Raw genomic sequence first — 20,485 nt, 5'->3', positions numbered from 1 at the left:
TTGCTTTTATGAGAAACATAACATTCACTATACTGCAGAACTTGAACTGCGCTAACTTAAATGTAGCATCCTCTGGTAAAGTCATAGTAGTAATACATAAAGTTGGATTTACTGCAATAATCACTCTTAAAATTAGGCTGCTGCTGGCTGTCATTCCACTTCTTTGGCCATGTGTAGTGTTAATGACCTGTATACAAAGTCCCCAAATGCTTTCAAAAGTTTGGTAGTGTATGTCTTTGTTAGCAACAAACATGCATCATGAAACCAACGCTGAGCTGTTGAATGTTAACTTGTCCTGGTAAGTTTGCCTTAAGTAGAAATACATCATCATTAATATATCATCTTTAACATTAAGTTCCTGCTGCTTTGACAGCTGTTTAAGATTGTTTTACCATCACAGTGTACTTGTATTTCCATATAGCCATCATAGATTAAGACATGTTAATCTTACCTTAATGTTTTAACAACATGAAGGAACCAGCATGCAGAGCTTCTCAGAGTACCCCCAGGAGTTGTCAAAGTCTTAAAATATGACTGTTGGAGCTTTAAAATGACCACAAAATTCAGGGTGTTTTTCAGTCTTCAAGCATTACAGCTCATGTTATTACAAGTTAGAATTATTAAACCAAAAACAATGCAATAATTAAAAACAGCACTGTGACATCTTTGACCTTTGCTCTGTAATTTATTTCTTCTGAACATCCAGGAGGCATCTATTCCATTCATTTGAGAGAAATCACAGCAAGTTTCCACTGCTGCATGAACATGGTGGGTAGGGAAGGTTCTGTTACAAGACATTTCGGGGTGAGGGAGAGCATGTGTCAGCACAATACTCCTTTCACTGTTCTTTTAATCTTGTTCTACCTCAGTAGATAAAGCTTATTTGTAAATTGTAAAAACACATTTTAGGACTTGCCTTTTATAAAGTGTGTGCATCTATTCCCCTAGCAAAGTGAATTTACTGCAGCAGGAGTTCGAAATACATTGAGCCCAAAATAGCTGCTTGCGAGAGCGAAGAAAAGGAAGTTTTGGTGTCCGGTTTTTTCTCTTCTCCAGCCAACCATACAATGTTATGTAAATTGTGGGATTGGTGTATAACAGTTGTGATATACTTTTGGACATTTCACAGGATACAATCCTGGACCGCTAGGATCTACTATCCTCCGAGCAGCACTGCCTGTTGTGTTCACGCTTGTATCCTAGCAACGCAGGGATATACCATTTGTAGGTGGACATGTTAAAATAACTAACACTTTTGCAATAAACCAGCATTTTGCTTGAATCACATGTATGTGGGAACATTTTATAATCATAAACATAACTCTTTATACATATGTAAAAAAAATTTGTGAGTAGATTTTGCCTTCATTTTATCGGAAATATCCGCACTTCCCTTTCCCGGTTGGAATTACGTGGCCCTCTAGTCTTCCGCTAACAAACAGTGGCGGGTTGTTGCAGAGGTAAGTCTATATCAAATTCACTGGAAAAGCAAATGACATTTTAATAGTTAAGTATTAGTAGTTTGTTAAAATAAGATCTTTAGGGTGTCTGTATAGTTGCATGCGTTTTTAGGTTACTATCGTACTTTTTTCACATGTTGTCTGACGAACGAACAAACTGCCCGTGGTTCTGAATAAACGATAAAGTATGCGGTTAGCAGACCACAACCATGAAGTTGGCCTCTAACTAGCTATCTCTGCACTTTAAGTTAACGCTAAATATGTTAGTCACTACTTAGAAGCTCAATATCTAGTCTACTTCAAACATGCTAATTTAATATATCCAGTCCTGGTTGGCTGGAAGAAAGTTAAAACTCCACTCAAAAAAAGAAAAAAGAAAACCCATCAAACAGGTGTTTGTCCTGCAGCCAATTAACCGGCGTATTTGTCATTCGGTGGTAAATTTTACACATAGGCATTGTATCGTGTTAAAGTTGTAGCTGTTTGCTTATGCATTTTAACTGTGTTGACGTTGACTTGACTTTTATTACATAACTGGATGTTGTATTTACTGTAGTGTGTGTTGTTTGTTGTTTGTGTATACTGTTATAACAATGTCTTTGCTGCCCTATTGGCCAGGTCACTCTTGAAAAAGAGATGTTATTCTCAATGAGGCCCGGTTAAATAAAGGATAAAAAATACTGTAGTTGTGGGATAATGTAAACATGTGATAAATGTTAGCCCCTCTTATGGTACATTTAAAAAAGACCAGTGTAGCTTAATTGCGGTATACATTTATATTTATTTGTTTGAGCCTTTATTTGTTTAAAATTTCTTCTGCCAGTGGATAACATTACAGCAAATGCCCCTTAAGCCCGGCTTCTTAAAGTGTTTAATAATTATCTCTTTTTTTCTCGTCCACAGCAGATGGAGAACTTCATCCTCTATGAAGAGCTTGGGACGGGCAGTAGCTCTGTTGTCTATAAAGGAAGAAGAAAGGGCAGTCTTAGCTATGTAGCCATCATCTGCACGGACAAAGCAAAGAGACCTGAGATTACAAACCATGTAGGGCAGTTCTTTAAACTGTATAAACCTACTAGAACATCTGTTACTGCTTCTTTTTCATGTACAGTAACCAAATTATAGTGTTTGACTTAAATTTTAATAGACAAGAGTTTTAGGCCCCCTGTCTGTTTCCAATTTTAATAAGAGATTTTAATCAACATTGTCCACTAAACAGTGTGCAGGGTATTGGATGTGAATATTTTAGGGTGGATTTTGTTTTTGTCAAAATCCGTGTCATGAACTATACCTGCATTTACATATGTCTTGTTTCTGGCCCCTGCTAGGTACGTCTCAGCCACGATCTGGATCATGAAAACATAGTGAGTTTCTATGAGTGGTATGAGACAAGTAACCATCTCTGGTTGGTAGTGGAGCTCTGTACAGGTCAGTAATTATGTTTGGGTAATGCATCATTAGAAGGAGTTTATCACATTTCAGACTGTCAAACAATGGGAAGTGACAAAGATATTATATGGAGGTGGCTTAAAATATTTTACAGATAGTGAATGCCCTAGTTTGCATGTTCTCCCCGTGCTTGCGTGGGTTCTCGCTGGGTGCTCCGGCTTCCTCCCACAGTCCAAAGACATGCAGCTTAGGTTGATTGGTGTCTCTAAATTGCCTGTGTGAGTGGTTGTTTGTCTGCATGTTAGCCCTGCGATGGACTGGCGACCTGTCCAGGGTGTACCCCGCCTCTCGCCCGCAGCTGGCTGGGATTGGCTCCAGCCCCCCATGACCCCGTTTGGGACTAAGCGGTATAGAAAATGGATGGATGGATGAATGCCCTAACATTATGGTTTATCCAGGTATAGATTGTAAACTGCCATGTTTTTATATGCAGAGAAGATTGTTGATTTCTCAAACAATGCAGGTGTTACTGTTACTCTGTTTGAGTTTTTTTTTCCTTTCCCTGTCTCAGTCATACTTGCTATTTTGTCTTCTTATCTGGACAGTCTCTTTCTATTGTGTTAGGTGGTTCCCTGGAGTCTGTGATTGCTCAGGATGGATGTCTGTCAGAAGATGTGGTGAGGGGGTTTGGATGGGACTTGGTCAAAGGACTAAAACACATCCATGAATTAGGAATTGTTTTCTCTGACCTGACCCCTACTAAGGTTAGCATTTGTATTCATACAGTGTGTGTAAGATGATAATAGCAAAATTGGCATTCTGTACAATAACTCTCATTTGTTCGCTCATAGATCCTGCTGGATGGTAGTGGCATCCTGAAGTTTGGTAACTTCAGTCTGTCCAAGGCAGAGGGAGAGACAATGGAGGATTTCTTTACCTTGCTCTATACAACCGAGGAGGCAGAGGAAGGAGATGACAAGGAGAAGACTGACAACATTAGAAAAAGATTACGAGGTAATCATTTTGGTTTTATATATATTGGATTGTTTGAAAACAACATTGTTATTTGAAAAATCAGGTAGGCAAGGATCTTATATGACAGACAGTGTGGAAAAATCAGCCAAAGGAGTGGTCAGCTGAAGAATGAGCTCGTAACCAATACTGTTTATGTTGATGAATTAACAAGTGGTCAGCTGAAGAATGAGCTCATAACCAATACTGTTTATGTTGATGAATTCAAAATGCCAGGAGGCAAGGAACAGAGAACAAGGGGATGGAATAGTCTTTCTTATGACATGATGATCATATCAAAAACTAAAAACTGAGAACATATACAACCCCAAATTAGAAAAAAGTTGGGATGGTATGTAAAATCTAAATTAAACCTAAAAATATTGATTTGTAAATCATCTGTGCCCTGTATAACATTGAAAGTAATACAGCAGCACATTATTTGAGGTGATACCTCATCACTTTTATTCTTTATTCAAAATAAACACTCACTTCAATTCTGATGTCTGCAACACATTCTAAAAAAAGTTGGAACATTAAACATTTACCACGGTGTGATGTTGCCGTTCCTTTTCACAACAATTAAAAGACGTTTAGGGACTGAGGACACCACGTGATTAAATGTGTCAGGCGTCATTTTGTCCCATTCTTCCTGCAAACAAGTCTTAAGGTGCACAACAGTCCTGGGTCTTCATTGACGCAATGTGCCATACATTCTCTGTTGGGGACAGGTCAGGACTGCAGGCAGGTCAGTCCAGCACTCTCACCCTTTTCCTCCACAGCCAGGCCTTGGTAATGTGCACAGTAAGAGGTTTTGCATTGTCTTGTTGAAATATGCATGGGCCTCCCTGGAAGAGATGTCGTCTTGAAGGCAACACATGTTGCTCCAAAGTCTCTGTGTATTGTTCAGCATCAATGGAGCCATCACTGAGGTGTAAATTACCTTTGCCAAGGGCACTGACACAACCCCAGACTATGAGACCCTGGTTTTTGGACTTGTTGCTGGTAACAGTCTCCGTGGTCCTTTTTGTCCTTGGTCCAGAGCACATGGCGTCCAAAAAGACCTGAAATACTGATTCGCCTCACCACAGTACATGTTTCCACAGTGTGATGGTCCATCCCAGAGGCCTCTGAGCTCAGAGCAGTCGACTGAGCATCTGGACACTGTTGACATAGGGCTTCCTTTTGGCAAAGTACAGTTTTAAGTACCATTTATGGATGTAGCTACGTATTGTAGTGCCTGACACAAGTGTGCCGAAGTCATCCTGAGCCCATGTGGTTATATCACTTATAGAAGAGTGATGATTCATGATGCAGTGTCATCTGAGGGATCAGAGATCACGGTCATCCAGCTTAGGCTTGTGTCCTTTCCCTTTATGCACTGAAATCCCTTCAGATTCCTTGAAACTTTTAATTACGTTCTGCACCATAGAGGGTGACATGTCCAAATCCCTTCTTATTTTTCTTTGAGGAACATTGTTTTTAAACATGTTAATGATTTTTTTCATGCATATGTTGGCAAACTGGTGGTCCTCGGCCCATCTTTGCTTCTAAAGGGCTTGAACTTTCCTTGATGCCACTTTTGTACCAAATCATGATGCAGTCACTTATTTCAAATGGAATCATCATTTCATTGTTTTACCTCATTACTGGCCCTGAAATGCCATCATCCCAATTTTGTTTGGAATGTGTTGCAGACATCAGAACTGAAGTAAGTGTTTATTTTGAACAAAGAATAAAACAGATGAGGTATCACATCAAATAATGTGCTGCTGTATTGTTTTCAGTGTAGTACAAGGACACAAGTGACTTACACATCACTATTTCCAGTTGTAATTTTGATTTTACATATGTGCCCACTTTTTCTGATTTGTGGTTGAAGTATACTCTATGATAACTTCTAAATAAGTCCACATTTTGTCAGTAATTTAAATCATTGGTTTAATATTAGTCTCCACAATTTACCACACTGATGACCAAGAATACTAAGCTCATAAAAATGTGGAATTTGGGCAAAACTCAGTATCAAAACATCTTTTATTAATGATGGGACTGGTTGTCTTCTTATACAATTTTTGTCTTTCTTAATTACTTTATGTGTGTGCATGTATATTTTTAGGTTCTCCAACTTACAGTGCTCCAGAGGTTTTGCAGGGATCAGAAACCAATGTGAGCTCTGATCTCTGGGCTCTGGGCTGTATACTCTACTACATGTACACTGGTATCCACCTGCACACATACACACACTAAGTACTGTATAATTAATACACATAAGCATCAATTCATTTAACAAAGGGTTTTGTACTTTGTTGGGTATTTATATTTCATGGTGATGGTAATTGATAAAGGTATTAATTATCAAGAAACAGAATAAAAGTGCTGTAACCTATGAGGTTACAGCACAGAGTACAGCAGGCAATAGGATGCTAACGCTGATCTCAATATACAGTAACAATATGCTACACTATACTATACTGTGCTGTATTGTAAACCAGAACCAACACTATTTTTGTTTTCCAGGTAAACCTCCATTCTGTTCTGACAGCTACACTGAACTGGCAGAGATGATTTTACATCAGGATCCACCACCTCCCAGACAGACAGGTAATACACAAGGGCATACCTGACTCACTCACATACACACACGCACTTGCACACAGAGATTATCACATAAACATTTTGGTGCTACTTAGCAAAACAAATATTGTCATCTGTAAGTGACTTTCGTTTAATTAATGAAGCTCATTCTTTATTCTTCACCCTTCATTGTTTTTTGTCACAGTGTTTGCAGCCAGTCCTCCTAGTGAGGACTTCCAGAATCTTCTGAAAGGCTTGCTCAACAGAAACCCAGATAAGAGGTCAGGTTCGTTTACCCACACACACCGATCCAGCATACTCAAATTTACTACTGCAGATTTTATTTGTAATTACAACACAGCATCCATACTGTCAATTTTAAATTATTGTAAGATGGTTGTAACTGACATTTTTATTTTAACATCAAATGCTGCAGATGTTATTGTTGCACATTATTTAAATAGAAAAGTATAATAGTCCAGGTGGTTAAATGTTCATGAACCTGCAACAGAATTAAACTAATTTCCTAATGTTATTTGATACTGAATCCTTATCCTAACAGCATAGCCATTACATTGTACTTTGCATTTAAAATGTTTTATAAATAAAGCAAGTATTGTTCTCGTCTCATATAACAACAGTTTTTAAGATGATAAAATATTTATTTATTTATTACTTTGTTTGTTTTAAATTTAGGATGGCCTGGCCAGAGTTGTTGGCCCACCCTTTTTGGACACAAGTACGGGATGAGGAAGAAGATGTGGAAGGTGTAGAAGAGGAGGAAAACACCTGCTATGAGGAAGTTGGTCAAGCTAGATTGGGGTGTGTTTCTCTTGATTTAACACTTCCTACAGAGTTCTACAAACACTTTGTTGAATCCATTTTATTGCATTCAGATTTGGTTTGTGAAAGACCAGTAAAGATGCCCACATTAATGTAGATATAAATCCACAGTGAGAAGCTAAAATGTTTGAAAAGCCTTTCAATATGATGCAATAGAATGCATTCGCATGACAAACAGCCAACCGAATTACCATAAAGTTTAGTGAAAACAGTTCTGCATTGCTGTATCTATGGTGCATTTTTTTAAATTTATTTATTTATTTTTTACATTTTTACTTCAACTGAATGTTTTTGTTTGGTTTTACAATACTTCCACAGACACACAGGGATACCTGACCCTTTCCTTCCAGAACAGGCAGATGAGTTTCCCTGCAACCAATTGACCATCCTCCAGCCAGTCCATAGAATTTCTGAGGAATTAATGTCATCACAGACAGAAGTTTCAACTAATGACAGACTATCTGACAGAGGGACTGGTAGCCAACAAGCTGTCAGACACACAACCCGTAGCACCTTAAGGAACAGCCAAGGCTTGGATAGAGAGGTGGCAACAGAAGATCACCCCAGGCTAGATAGGGCCCAGCAGTTGTGCCAACCACTGCTGGCCAATACATCATTCACACTAGGTAACACATTCCATGATGTCTGTGTTTAGTTGTGTTCATGTATTTTAAGTTCAGCATTTTAGTATGTCTTCTGCATATGTGGATGTTGTGTGTGTGTGTGTGTGTGTGAAGCATGTTAGTATGTCTTCTGCATATGTGGATGGTGTGTGTGTGTGTGTGTGTGTGTGTGTGAGAGAGAGAGAGATAGGGTTAAATGTGAAAGGTTTTTGTTTGGACATTACGAGAGAAGCAACCACTATCTCAGCAGAGGGTGACTTATGTGCCTTCTCCTTCAGGTAACGTATCAGAGCTCAGGCCAAAAAGTGGTGTGGATGAGGACAACACAGAGGCCATTTTTCTGCTCAGGTATTTGGTTCAGTCTACCTGCTGCCTCTTCCTCTTTTGTCACGGTTTTCCAGCATCACATGATATAATTACGTTGTAGGCTGCTTGTTGGACTTGTTAATTTTTTTTATCCTGAATTAAAAAAAAATCACAAATGTTTTTATAAGTTGTACTTTTTCCTAACTCTTGTGTTGGACACATGCATCTACAAATACAATGCATTGCTGTGTGTACACTAGGCCAGCACATAAAGAGTAATTTTAGAATCACTGGCCACAGTGGTATTCACACATCTATCCTTAGCAGCACAGAGCTCTATTAATTAAGCTACAGGCTGTGAGCCTCATGCACATGCTGTGTCCAACTGCTGACCATGAGCAGCTCACTGTATATTGAATATTCCCTTCCTGTTGTTCTTCTAGTTCTCGTGCCAACTCTAGAAGGAGCTGCAGTACCTCAGACTCTCCAAACCAGAACCCTGTACCTCAGGTAACTGCTACCATACAGTACACTGCAAGCAGCTGAGAGGAGTGATTATACTGATAGTAATGCCTTGGGTGACTGGCAAATTAGCAACTTAGTTATTGTGCCTAAGCCCAGTAATTCTTCTGCTGTTTTTCTTAAATTTTACATCTGCTGGTTTCTCTTCAGCCTTCTCCTGCTGCGGTTGACTTTTCTGCCCCTGTCTGTTTTTTTTCTCCTGCTGTTAGGCCAGCACTGACATCACATCATGTGTGAAAGCTCTTCTCCACACTGACTCTGATCTGACTGTGACACCAATCATAGACAACCCCAAGGTACGGGCATGTAGTATTATTGGGCACATTTCAGATTTTTGGGTGTTTTCATACTTAAATACATGTATTTGAGTTTTTATAATCTTCAGTAGTAATTGTCCTTGTGAAGTCTTTCCTGCTGTCCAGGTTTTATTACAATCTCCTCACACAATGAAACTGTATTAAGTAAAGCTACATTTGTACTAGCAACAATGACATGGATGCCTCTTGCTTAAAACTGGTTTACTGTAAATCTTTCAGTGTTATTATTGCTTGCATACAAACTAGGAAAGAAATAAAATATCTATGTGGGCATTGAAACAGCTCAGACTTAAGTTAATCTGTGGTGTTGTCTTTCTCTTTAACAGATTTTTAAGAGTCCTCCTGTGCGTTTTGATCCAAAAACACTTTGTGTACCAGCATATTCAGGTGCATTCATTTTTTTGAGTCAAAATCAAGCGGTTTCTTCAGTGTCCTGCAGAAAGTACAGAGGATATCGGTGTCTGTTCACTGGCTCCAGTTTGTCTGATGTTTTTCATCTCCTCTCCAGTTGAGAAGCTGCAGTCTCTGAATGATGAACAGTGGACTGTCTTCCTCTTAGAGCTTTGTTCATCTCTTGAAGAACAGAATCCCTCCACTCCTCTGTCTTCCTCCACTGCTGCTCCTCCATCCTCCACAGCCATTCGCTCCAGACTCAACCTGCTCTGTTACCTATGCTGTGTGGTTGGACATAAAGTTATTGCCAACAGGCTGATTGCCTCAGAAGTGGTAGGAAAATCTATATTTACTTTGGATTACTGTAAAAGTAATATTGCATCATTGGTCAGGTTTAATGAGACAATTTTGTATTTTATTAGGGAAATTTTTTTATTTCTAAACACTAAATGTCAGTGAACTTGAGGTTGTAAAATATTTTGTCCCTCTGCACTGGTGACAGCCATGGTCAGAAGCATTATGTATTTTGATTGTCTGTCCCATTTTTGTGAATGCAATATCTCAGAAATGTCTTGAGTCTAAAACCCACGATTTTTCATATTTTTTCAGATTAATTTCTTACTCTTGTTTGCCTCCTCTTTTTCTCTTTGTCTGACTTGAATTTTCTGTCTTTCATGCAGTTTCCAACATTAACCCAGCAGTTACGACAAGCTCCTAACTGGGATGTGTAAGTACATCATGTACTGTAGCCCCTCTGTAAATGGTTACTACTGATACACAGTAGTACAGTAAACTACAACCTCAAATCAGAAAAAGTTGGGATTGTATGTAAAATCAAAATTCTAACTGAAAATAGTGATTTGTAAATGTGTTTGCAGTCCAGACCTGTTGCCTGACTTGCTGAAATGAGTTGCTGGCATTAAAATTTAAAATGAGCACTTGTTTTTCAAAAAAAACAATACAATGCTTCAGTTTCAACATTTGATGTGTTTTTAATACAATTTTCAATTAATTATAGGTCTTAAATTGTTTGCAAATCATTGAATTCAGTTTTTATTTATTAAATTTTTACATTTTATGCAGTGTCAACTTTTTTGGAAATAGTGTTGTACACATTTCGATTGAGCGATATGTAAACAGAAATGTCACTTACTGTATCATACTTAAAAATAAATGAAAATGTTTTTCAGGCGGAGTAAGGTTCTCAGAGTGATGGGTCTACTGGCTCTGCACTGTACTGAACTCGGGGAGGAGAGTCCTGTTTCAGAGGTCCGTAACACACACACCACACACAGACACGTATTTGTTTTTGTTCCTTGTGGGGACTTTACATTGACTTATAGTAAATTTATGTCCAGAAGTCTTACGCTAACCTTAACCACTATTTGCCTAAAACTTGCCCTTATCCTAACCTTAGACCAGATGGTCACCCTAAAATTCTGTGATTTGCATGGCCTTGACCAGCATCTGGTCCCCACTAGGAAGGCTGTCCCCACAGTGTGATTGTGTAAACAGGTTTTGTCAACAAAGTTTGAGTAATACTGGTCACACACAGACATTATGTAAATGGGAATTTAAACTCTATATTGTTTCACTGGTGGTATGGTGGAGCAGTGGGTTAGCACTGTCAGCTTATAGCAAGAAGGGTCTGGGTTTGAACCTCCTGGCTAACTAGGGCCTTTTCCGTGTGAAGTTTGCATGTTTTCCCTGTGCCTGCGTGTGCTTCCTGCAGGTAATCCAGCTCTATCCTACAGTTCAAACATGCAGGTTAGGTTGACTGCTGACTCTAAATTGCCAATTTAGTGTGCGTGTGTGAATAGTTGTCTGTCTCTCAGTGTCAGTCCTGTGATAGACTTGTGACTTGTCCAGGGGGTACCCCGCTTCTTCCCCAGTGTCTGCTGGGATTGGCTCCAACATGCCTGTGACCAACTAGCAGTACAGTGGATGGATTGTTTTCACTTCAAGTTCACATTGAGTATTGAATTTCAGTATATCAGTCTTTGTTCAACCTTTAAAGGCTAGTACAGGCAGGGGTAAGCATGAAAGAATCATTCTAAAATCAATCTTTTGTCATTTTTTTCTACACATTAAGGTACATTGCTAAAGCCATATTAAAGTGTAGTACCAGTTTGCACCAAAGAGGTGGCAGTACATACCAGCAGAAGCCTACCCAAGAAATGCACATTTCTGCACAAGAACACACATAAGACATAAACACAATTAGTGCATATACTGCATGCAATATATGTAATAGTTGCTTTATTTATAGAAAGTTCTGCTTAATGTTGCTGTGCATATATATATGTTTTGACCTTATTCGTCCCTTTGCTCTGCTCAGGGACAGTAATTAAAATTCCCCAATATGAATATCCCTTAAAACAAGATGTGGATGGGAATGCCTGTTCTGTCCACTCTTACGTTATAGTACTAGTATATACCAGCAGGTGGCATTAAAAACCAGTAAGACACGATTTTCATTAGCCTCAGAGATCCTGAAAACACCTCTCTTATATTAATGAGTTAAAACTGTTTGTCTCTTTACATGATCATAAACTGATTAGATGTAGTTTTCCAGCTTATGATGATACTAATATGGCAGCTGGAAGTAGATGTGCTGCATGTAGTGGTTTCAGAAAGTATTCAGGGTCCTTCACTCTTTGCACACTTTGTGTTGTAGATATAATTTAAAATGAATAAAAGTTGCCTTTTTTGCATGTCAGTCTACACTCAGTAACCCACAATGACAAAGTGAAAACATGATGTTTGAATTTTTTTGTACATTTATTAAAAATCAGTGACCAAAATCTCTAATTTAAAAAAGTATTCAGACCCTTTGCTCTGGCACTCCAGGTTGTGGTCATGTGTATTGTGTTTGCTTTGGTTTTCCTTGCGCTGTGTCTAAAACATGACTGAAGTCCACCTGTGACAAATTTAAGTGACTGGACAAAGTTTAGAAGGGCACATGCCCGTGTATATAAGTTCCCATAATTCACACTGCATGTCAGGACAAAACCAAGCCATGAAGTCTAAAGAGCTCTCTGGAGACCACTGCGATTTAAATTGAGGTGAGACCTAGCTCAGGGCGAGTGTATGAAATCATTTCTAAAGCTCTGAGTGTTCCCAGGAGCACAGTGGCCTCAGTAATTGTGAAATTGAAGTAGTTTGTAACCACCAGGATTTTTCCTAGAGTTGGCCGTCTGGCTAAACTGAGAAACTGGGCACAAACAGGCTTGGACGGGGAGGTGACCATGAACCCAGCAATCATTCTAACAGGACTTCAGAAGTACCCTGTAGAGATGGGAGACCCTGTTATAGGGATGACCATCTCAGCAGTACTCCATCAATCAGGCCTTCATGATAGAGAGGCTAGACAAGAGCCGCTTTGAGTAAAAGGCATATGACAACTGGATGGAGTTTGCCAAATGGCATTTAAAGGACTCTGAGAGCATGAGGAAAACAATTTTCTGGTCTGATGAGACAATAATTGAGCTCTTTGGGCAGAACTCCAAGCACTGCCTGGTGAACACCAGGCACTGTTCATCACCTGGCTAATACCATCCCTATAGTGAAGCATGATATCGAAGTCTAATACAAACATCCTGCTATAAATCCCACTTTCATGAAAGTTGGAATGTTCAGTTTTTGAAGCTGTTTCAGATGGGTGTTAATTAAGCTTAATGATTGTTGGAAGGATGCAATTTCTGTCGCTGTTGTAGTGCATCATGCAGAAAGGTAGATAAAACCTCTCAAACAGTTTTAAACAAAAATGGAACATTATAGCCTTCATGAAGTTACTTATTACAGGATTGTTGCATAAGACTATGTTAACATAAGATTTGCGTACATAATAAATCATAGCAAAAAAAAAAGTGTTGTCATATAATAGGACACTAGTCAGCACTCACATTCTTCTAGTGAATTGGCCATTCAGATACTTTATCAAGATCCCTTCAATACACACACGTACATGGAAACATGCACACATTCAGACAGTGTGGTGTGGAACTAATTGAACATAAACAGTATTGTATGGTAGTGAGAGCTGTAGTGTAACTCTTCTTATTTGATTCTTGCATCCTCAACAGAGCTTCATGACTTTTCCTGTCTTTTTCTTTACTTTCCCTGTGCTCTTTGACTCTTCATTTTTTCAATAGCATCTTTCTTATTATGAATGAAATCTATCTGACTACAGTAGTTCTGATCCCACCTCTGCTCCCTCTCCTGGTTTGTCTTTTTCTTCTCTCTTTCTCCACTTGCTCTGACACTTTATTGCTACAGAGTCATCATGATGATTTACAAAATGGTCGACTGTGGCATAGCAATGTTTTTTTTGTGCACTTGTTATAGACAAATGGTGGAACATTTTTTTCTGCTACACTCCTTACCTCCATGCAGCTTACCATAGGGTGACAAATTGTTAAGAACAGGACGAAGCTGTATGTTTGTGTTTGTTTCTTAGTGTGTCTCCCTGTATTTGTCTGTGAGCATGTCCATCTATAGACAGGGTTCTCTGTGCCCCTTTGTATTACTTACATCATGAGGACCGAAACCTGTTAACACACTCACACTGTGGGGACTCAGCCATCCTTGTGGGGACCAGATGCTAGTCCCCACAAGGAAATCACTGAATTTTAGGGTGGCAACATGGTTTAGGGTTAGGATGAGGTTAGGTGTTGGGGTCAGGGTTAGGTGTTAGGCAAGTAGTGGTTATGGTTAAGGTTAGGATAAATCTATAGGAAATGAATGTAAGTCAATATAAAGTCCCCACAAGGAATGAAAACACTGTGTGTGTGTGTCTGTGTGTGTGTGTTTCTAAGTGTGAGTGGGTCTTCTGACACATGTTTTGTGTGTGCACTCAGCAGAGGACCTTGGTATGTAGTTTTTGTGTGTCTCTCCTGTTTCCCAGTTTGTGTACATGCAAATGTTGTTTGTATTGTTATGGTATAGTAATGACCAGTAAAACAGCATATGCTTTTTTATTTGAGTGTGTTATCTCAGCAGGGGTTCTCCTGCTGCAGTCCTGCTGATTGGAGTGTCAGGGCTGGGTTTAGTTACTATGGTAACTGCTGTAAGCTTCAATCCCTCCCAAACATACATACACACACACACACACACCTGTCTGTCGCAAAATCTCACTCTGCTTTCTGTCTGATGTGATTTCTCTCTAGTTTGCCCGTCCTGTCCCTCACTCTGTCTGTCTATCTCTTCAAATAGAATTAAAAAGCTGTGCTTTAAAAATGGACCAGAAGTCATTTCCCCCTTATTATCACTTATAAAGTTTTCTGTGGCTTAAATTTACAACATTTAGCTGGTAAAGCGCCCACTGTGTAGAGTGTTTTATGGGGATATGGAGTCTTAAAGCATTCTAAAAGCTCACAGCAATCTTAAGGAACACACATTCGCAGGCCATTGGTTTCTGGAAAACACTGCTCTGCATTTGTAAATACCTCTTGGAAATGAAAATAGCTTGAACCACTTCTAATATACATTTAACATCTCTTAAATTAGGTGTTTTCTCCTTTGCAAAACCGTCTAAATATTTACAGGATGATGATGTGATATGGGGTACTGCAGAGCATACATACATTTTGCTTCAATCATCTCAGTACAATTGCTAATGTATATTTAGGAAGTTAAGCTGTGCGCTTGAAGATAAGAAGGTTACCTCTGACTGCAGTGCTGCAGTACTGCTTCATATCCCAGTCTCCTCTTTCACCTCAGCAGAAAAAAAAACTTGTATTAGCTGTAAAGTCATGTGCAGTTCCTTATTTACAGGAGTAATAATCTAGCAACTTCTTCTCTCATACAGTAACTGCTCTTGTGCTTTATTTGTATATACATGTATATGTGTAAAACATTGGTGTGCTGTGCTGAAACATCTTTCTATTCTGTCTGCCACTATATGATTGTTGTTTATGCATCTTAATTAAGTGTACATGTTTATGTTTCCTTTGTGTACATTCGTGTGCATTTTTTGATCTAGAAGACTGTTGATGCTGAGATAATGATAATGGCTCCTGGAGGAAGTAGTAGTGTTTGTATTTGTGTTTGCTTTCTCACTCTGACTGGTTGCACAGAGGTGCCTTTCTGCACCCTCTGCTTGAAAGCAGTGCCCAGTTTCAAACACATCCTACAATTTAAACTCTCCAGTCAGCTATTTATGTTATTAGTGGAGGAAAGGACAGGGAAAGAAGATAGAGCAACAGTGTGGGAAATAGGCAGAAAATCAAGAGGAGATTTTTTTATTGCACATGTGTGCTATCAACATACTCTACTAGTTTAACAGTGCTATGGACATGAATTCATAGTTTATGTATAACTAAGTTTAAATAAGGTAAAATAAAAAATCCCCTTTGTCTTAGCAATAATTTTCAGACCTACTCAGGATTCTTGTGGCAAACTGGATTCCTGGATAGCTGCACATGGATGGCTTAACATGATCGTGTGCTATGGTTCTTGAGCAAAGTAAAAGGAAAGATGTGCGAGAGAAAGATGTAGGTGAGAGAGTGAGATACAGTATATTGTGTGATACAGTACATACATGGAGGGCAGTTCAAAGTAAAGCAGAAAAAGAAAAGAAGCAGTAGAGAAAAAACAATAGAGGGGGAAAAAGGTGTGAACAGAGAGAGAGAAAAAGAAAGTGCAGAAGAGAGAGGGAGAGATAGACGAGTGAGGCTCTTGCAAACTTGCATCAGATCACAAAGAGGGGAAGCTGGCAGTAATTCTAATGCCAGGAAGCAGCCAGCCCGGAAAGCTGTCTCTGCATATACTTAACTCTGTGTGTGAGTGTGTGGTTGCATATGTCACTGTGGAGTGCATATGATTTCATGAGTTTGTGTACCTAGATATTACCTAGTTATATGCGTGCATAAAATAATGCTCTCAATACATGCATGTGTTTGTGTATCCATGCATGCATGTGTGTCACCTTGTAGTTTGGTGTGTGTGATGTGCACAATTTAGTGGTTTTCTTACTCTTTTCTTATCCTTTGTTGCTTTTTCTCTTTTTTCTTCATTCATTTGTGTTATGCATTCCCTTCTCTTTCATCTCACTCTTGTTTCATCTTCCTTTTTTCACTTTATCTTCTTCTTATTAGTTATCCTTTATGCTTTTATCTTTATATTTTCCTCCCATCAAAACTTCTTGTGAGTATGCATTGATAAGAAATTTATTGAAACAAAGTAACACATTAACAAAACAAGTCCTGACATGGGAGACAAGACAATGGATACATGACATTACAAAAAGATGTAGAGCGTTTTACAAGATCGTGGTGTGTGAGGCTGTGAAGTGTGTGTATTTCCAACTTATGCAGTCTATGAAGGGCAAGAAAGGGAGAAGGAGAGAAAAAAGATCACAACAACAACAAGAGTACTACCAATAAAAGCAGCTTGTTACATTTCTAGAGGTTGGTGGGAATGTGCGTGACCTCAGCCCCAGGTGTTTGGTTCAAGTTGAAATGTGTTAAAAATGGTTTTCCCTGTTGTCTCAAAAAGCTGATAAACTATTCTTGTGAGTAGATGCCATTTTCTCTAGTGTGATGTATTCTGTCAGAAGGTTGGTCCAGTGGTTTAGGTGTAGTGATTTTTTTGATTTCCAGTTTTGAAAGATTGTTTTCTTGGCAATGGCTAGAGAAATGAGGAGTGGGTTTTTGCATTTAATTGGTAGGTGGTCAACGTTTGTGATATTACCGATATTACCCTTCAAGTCTGAGAGACCTGGAGCAGTTGGCAAAAGAAGAGTGGTCCAAAATTCCAGTAGAGAGGTGGAAGAAACTCACTGATGGTTACAGGAAGTGATTGATTTCAGTTATTTTGTCCAAAGGGTGCACTACCAAATATTAAGTTGAGGGTGTCAACAATTCTGTCCAGTCCATTTCTAGAGTTTGTGTGGAATGGATCAGATTTGACTTTTTCTTTCTGCTTTTTTGTGTTACAATGCAAACAAAAGAAATAAACATGAGAATACCAAAGACTTTGTGATTGCAGTGATTTTCTGGGAGAAGTGGTGTGTTATTGGACAGAAATGCAGGGGTGCCAATGTTTTTGGCCATGACTGTAAAAACATTTACCTGAACATGATTTGTAATGTGGCTTTTAAGAAACACCCAAAATATTTAATGGTTGAATCACCCTGGATGGTACTGTTCAACTTAAAGCGGCTTAATGTGGAAAACATCTGACAGGAAAGAATGAAAATAATGAATGCTCTCCTGGTAAAAGTATAATTGATAGTGATGTTTTTAACTACTTTAGAAAATGTTGGTTATATTTTCTTGTCTTCATTTCAGTTTTACACAGGCAGGATTTTTAGATGTTTTTATTTTGTTTAATTTGCAACTGTGCTCTTAAGACTGGATCCTGCTCTCTTTTGTCTTTCCAGGCTGTGTCCACACTGACAGACCTGTTGAGGGACAATCTGAGGAACAGTAAAGTAAAGCAGTTTCTGTTGCCACCACTTGGGGAGTTCCTCTACCTCATTGCCTCTCAGGTAAACACTGCATGTCAGAAGCCAGTATCAAGTGACACAAAGTGAGAGAAACAGCAGGTGATTGATATAAAGGAAATGAATTAATGGATCCAAGCACACACTGCCTAAGTGAGAAATGGGTGCACATGTGCACTTAGTTACATGAACATAAAGGGCTCTGATTGCAGTGGTTTCATTGCTGAGAAGAATATTATTGTGCCTCAGCACTGGCATTACGTTTTCGGGATGTCCATCTGTCCATTTCATTCTCGTGAACATGATATTTCAGGACTGCCTTGAGGGGATTTCTTCAGATTTGGCACAAATATCCACTTGAACTCAAGGATGAACTAATTAGATTTTGGTGGTCAAAGGTCAAGGTCATGGTGGCCTCATATCTCTGCCATTTCCATGAACTTGAGTGGTTGGGGGAGGTATACAACCACAAAGTGCAAATTTTTTCCCCTGACTTTTTAAAGGTTATTTTCTGGTATTTCTCTTTTATTAGACATGCACAGACAGGGTGTGCTGTGACATTTAATAAAGGTTTTTGATCAAAATTTGATGTTTGAGGTTTTTACTGGCTTATGTAAAAATCTACCCGACTGTAACTGTGAAGTAAAACACAAGATTCATGGAAATGCAGAGATGGAAGAACAAAAAAATCTACTAATGCTATTGCTGCTGAAAACATATGAATGTGCATCGGGAAAAAAAAGAAATACATCTTCTATTTCTCCACAGTGTATGCCTGTCCCTTAAGCTCAGCTCACTGCACTAGAAGAAATCAGGGCTTAAAATCAGCAATCTGTGCCTTTCAGAGACTGCTGGTTTTAATCAAATATGTTAGATTTAGTTGAAATCCTGTAGTTTGTCTGGGTCATTAATTAACTCTTAGACAGGTACTCTCTGCATTGCTGAGGCCTGATACTACGTCCTGGACATGCTATCATAGTCAAAAACGTCATTATATTCATTGATCGATTCATAATGTCACATGTTGTGAGAGATAGAATTATCCCCCTGCTGCTCACTCTGCTGATAACTTTCAACCTGAAATAAAAGTAGGCTGGCAAAGTTGCTCATCTGTAGTTTGCTCTGCAAATAATGTGCAAACTAGCCCATAACATTCTGTGTTACAGATGGATTTTTAAATGTGGATAGTGAAAATCCTCGTTCAGAGAAAGGTTTCTCTTTTCCCAACTCTTAAGTGGTTATTATGGAATGAGTCAAAAATGATGCAGCACAACACTCATTCCAGATGCAAGAAAGATCAAAAGACATTTTCTTATTACTTCAGTGGAAAGGCCAATCTTGAGTGAAATGAATGAAACTGAGTGCTTTGTCATTAGGTCATGTAGTTTAAATTTACATGCTGATTAAATTGAAATGAAAGCGATTTGATCCCCAGTCCTAAAAATTACAAGAGAAAGAGTGGAGGAGACTTCGTCAGACCTGATTGCACAAGGTGATCCCAATTTATTTCTGGCTAACCTCAATATATCCAGGCAAGTCGATCAAGTTTAAGATTTTTATTTACACAATTCATAGATAACCTTAAAAAAATCAATCACCCTGCCCAACTACAATATATTACTCTCCTCAAGCTGTTTAAAATCTTGTAGGATCTAGGAGCTCTTAATAAACTGACCTTTCAGCTCTGGCAAGAGCTAATGTTTCCATTGATGCCAGTGTGTTCTTAGCAAATGACAGCATGATAATCACCTGTTTTCTGTACCTCCTTCAGAGATCCCACTGTTGAACAACAAAGTGTCTGTCTTTGTCAGTTAGTTGCAGTAAGAAAATAAAACACAATAGCTAAATTAAACTATTTTTCTTCTTTGCAGGAATTTTTTAAAATATAAAAATATTCCAACACAAAAGGAGCAGTGTTGTTTACAATGACAAAGTGTACATCATTTGAGTAATTCTACAGTGAATGTGGCATTAGGCATAGTCAAGTAAATGAGGGTTTATTAAAGTGTAAGGGAGGTCATATTGTATCTCTGTGTGCTGGCAACAGGTGTGAAGCTTTAAATATACATATTTGTACTTCAGGAATAAAGTCTAACCAGCAATACCAGACATACATACCAGACAGGCTTCTTCTTTCTCTGCCTGCTACAGAGAAACAGCTGCTTAACAACTACGCTATAGTTCTATTTCGTATAGGCTTCGCCCTCTAAGAGCTGTCGCTATTGGGTTTATCCCTCGCGCATGCGCAGTCCTGAAGAGATTCTTTCGCGCCCTGTGCCCTGCACTGGGCTGTCCTCAATTACGTCCGCAGGAGTAGTATAGGTGTCACTGCGGCCTTAGCTCTACTTTTTCTTTTTTTTCAGTGTTCAGTCCTATAAACATCGTCATGGATAATACTAAAGAGCGAAGACGCCGCCACGCTGTCACCATGTGTCCTGGCTGTGAAACGGGCTTCATCTTACCCAGTGACCCGCACCCCTGCTGCGCTGCCTGCCTCGGCGCAGAGCACGCCGAGCTGGCCCTCTCGCCGCAGGCCGCTTGCCCCTTCTGTGCTTGCTTGCCTGCGGCGGAGGAGCCGCGGGGGGAGGGAGGATTTGC

General features: G+C 39.1%; 1 protein-coding gene across 4 annotated transcripts in view; it reads left to right on the top strand.

Moving 5' to 3' along the window:
- Positions 1-744: 744 nt before the first annotated feature.
- ulk4 (unc-51 like kinase 4) overlaps positions 745-20,485 on the top strand; it is an 84,824-nt gene continuing 65,083 nt past the window's right edge. For 2 of the 4 annotated variants that reach the window (XR_002274659.1, XM_020596888.1), the window contains exons 1-18: positions 745-768; positions 2,364-2,504; positions 2,789-2,888; positions 3,474-3,613; positions 3,701-3,863; positions 5,980-6,081; positions 6,381-6,464; positions 6,643-6,718; positions 7,134-7,259; positions 7,599-7,906; positions 8,182-8,251; positions 8,653-8,719; positions 8,941-9,027; positions 9,375-9,435; positions 9,557-9,774; positions 10,122-10,168; positions 10,632-10,710; positions 17,825-17,932. Coding sequence is in view for 3 of the 4 variants with exons in the window: in XM_020596888.1 (XP_020452544.1) it covers positions 760-768; positions 2,364-2,504; positions 2,789-2,888; positions 3,474-3,613; positions 3,701-3,863; positions 5,980-6,081; positions 6,381-6,464; positions 6,643-6,718; positions 7,134-7,259; positions 7,599-7,906; positions 8,182-8,251; positions 8,653-8,719; positions 8,941-9,027; positions 9,375-9,435; positions 9,557-9,774; positions 10,122-10,168; positions 10,632-10,710; positions 17,825-17,932 (1,986 nt within the window). In the remaining variant the exon portion in view is untranslated. Of the gene's footprint in view, positions 769-1,395; positions 1,461-2,363; positions 2,505-2,788; positions 2,889-3,473; positions 3,614-3,700; positions 3,864-5,979; positions 6,082-6,380; positions 6,465-6,642; positions 6,719-7,133; positions 7,260-7,598; positions 7,907-8,181; positions 8,252-8,652; positions 8,720-8,940; positions 9,028-9,374; positions 9,436-9,556; positions 9,775-10,121; positions 10,169-10,631; positions 10,711-17,824; positions 17,933-20,485 lie in introns of those variants that run through there. The other 2 variants (XM_020596889.1, XM_020596891.1) reach the window with 2 other exon arrangements.

This window comes from Monopterus albus, unplaced genomic scaffold, assembly GCF_001952655.1.
Source record: "Monopterus albus unplaced genomic scaffold, M_albus_1.0 scaffold31.1, whole genome shotgun sequence".
NCBI lineage: Eukaryota > Metazoa > Chordata > Actinopteri > Synbranchiformes > Synbranchidae > Monopterus > Monopterus albus.
Note: the sequence above shows the minus strand (reverse complement) of the source record. Positions and strands in the feature narration are given on the sequence as shown.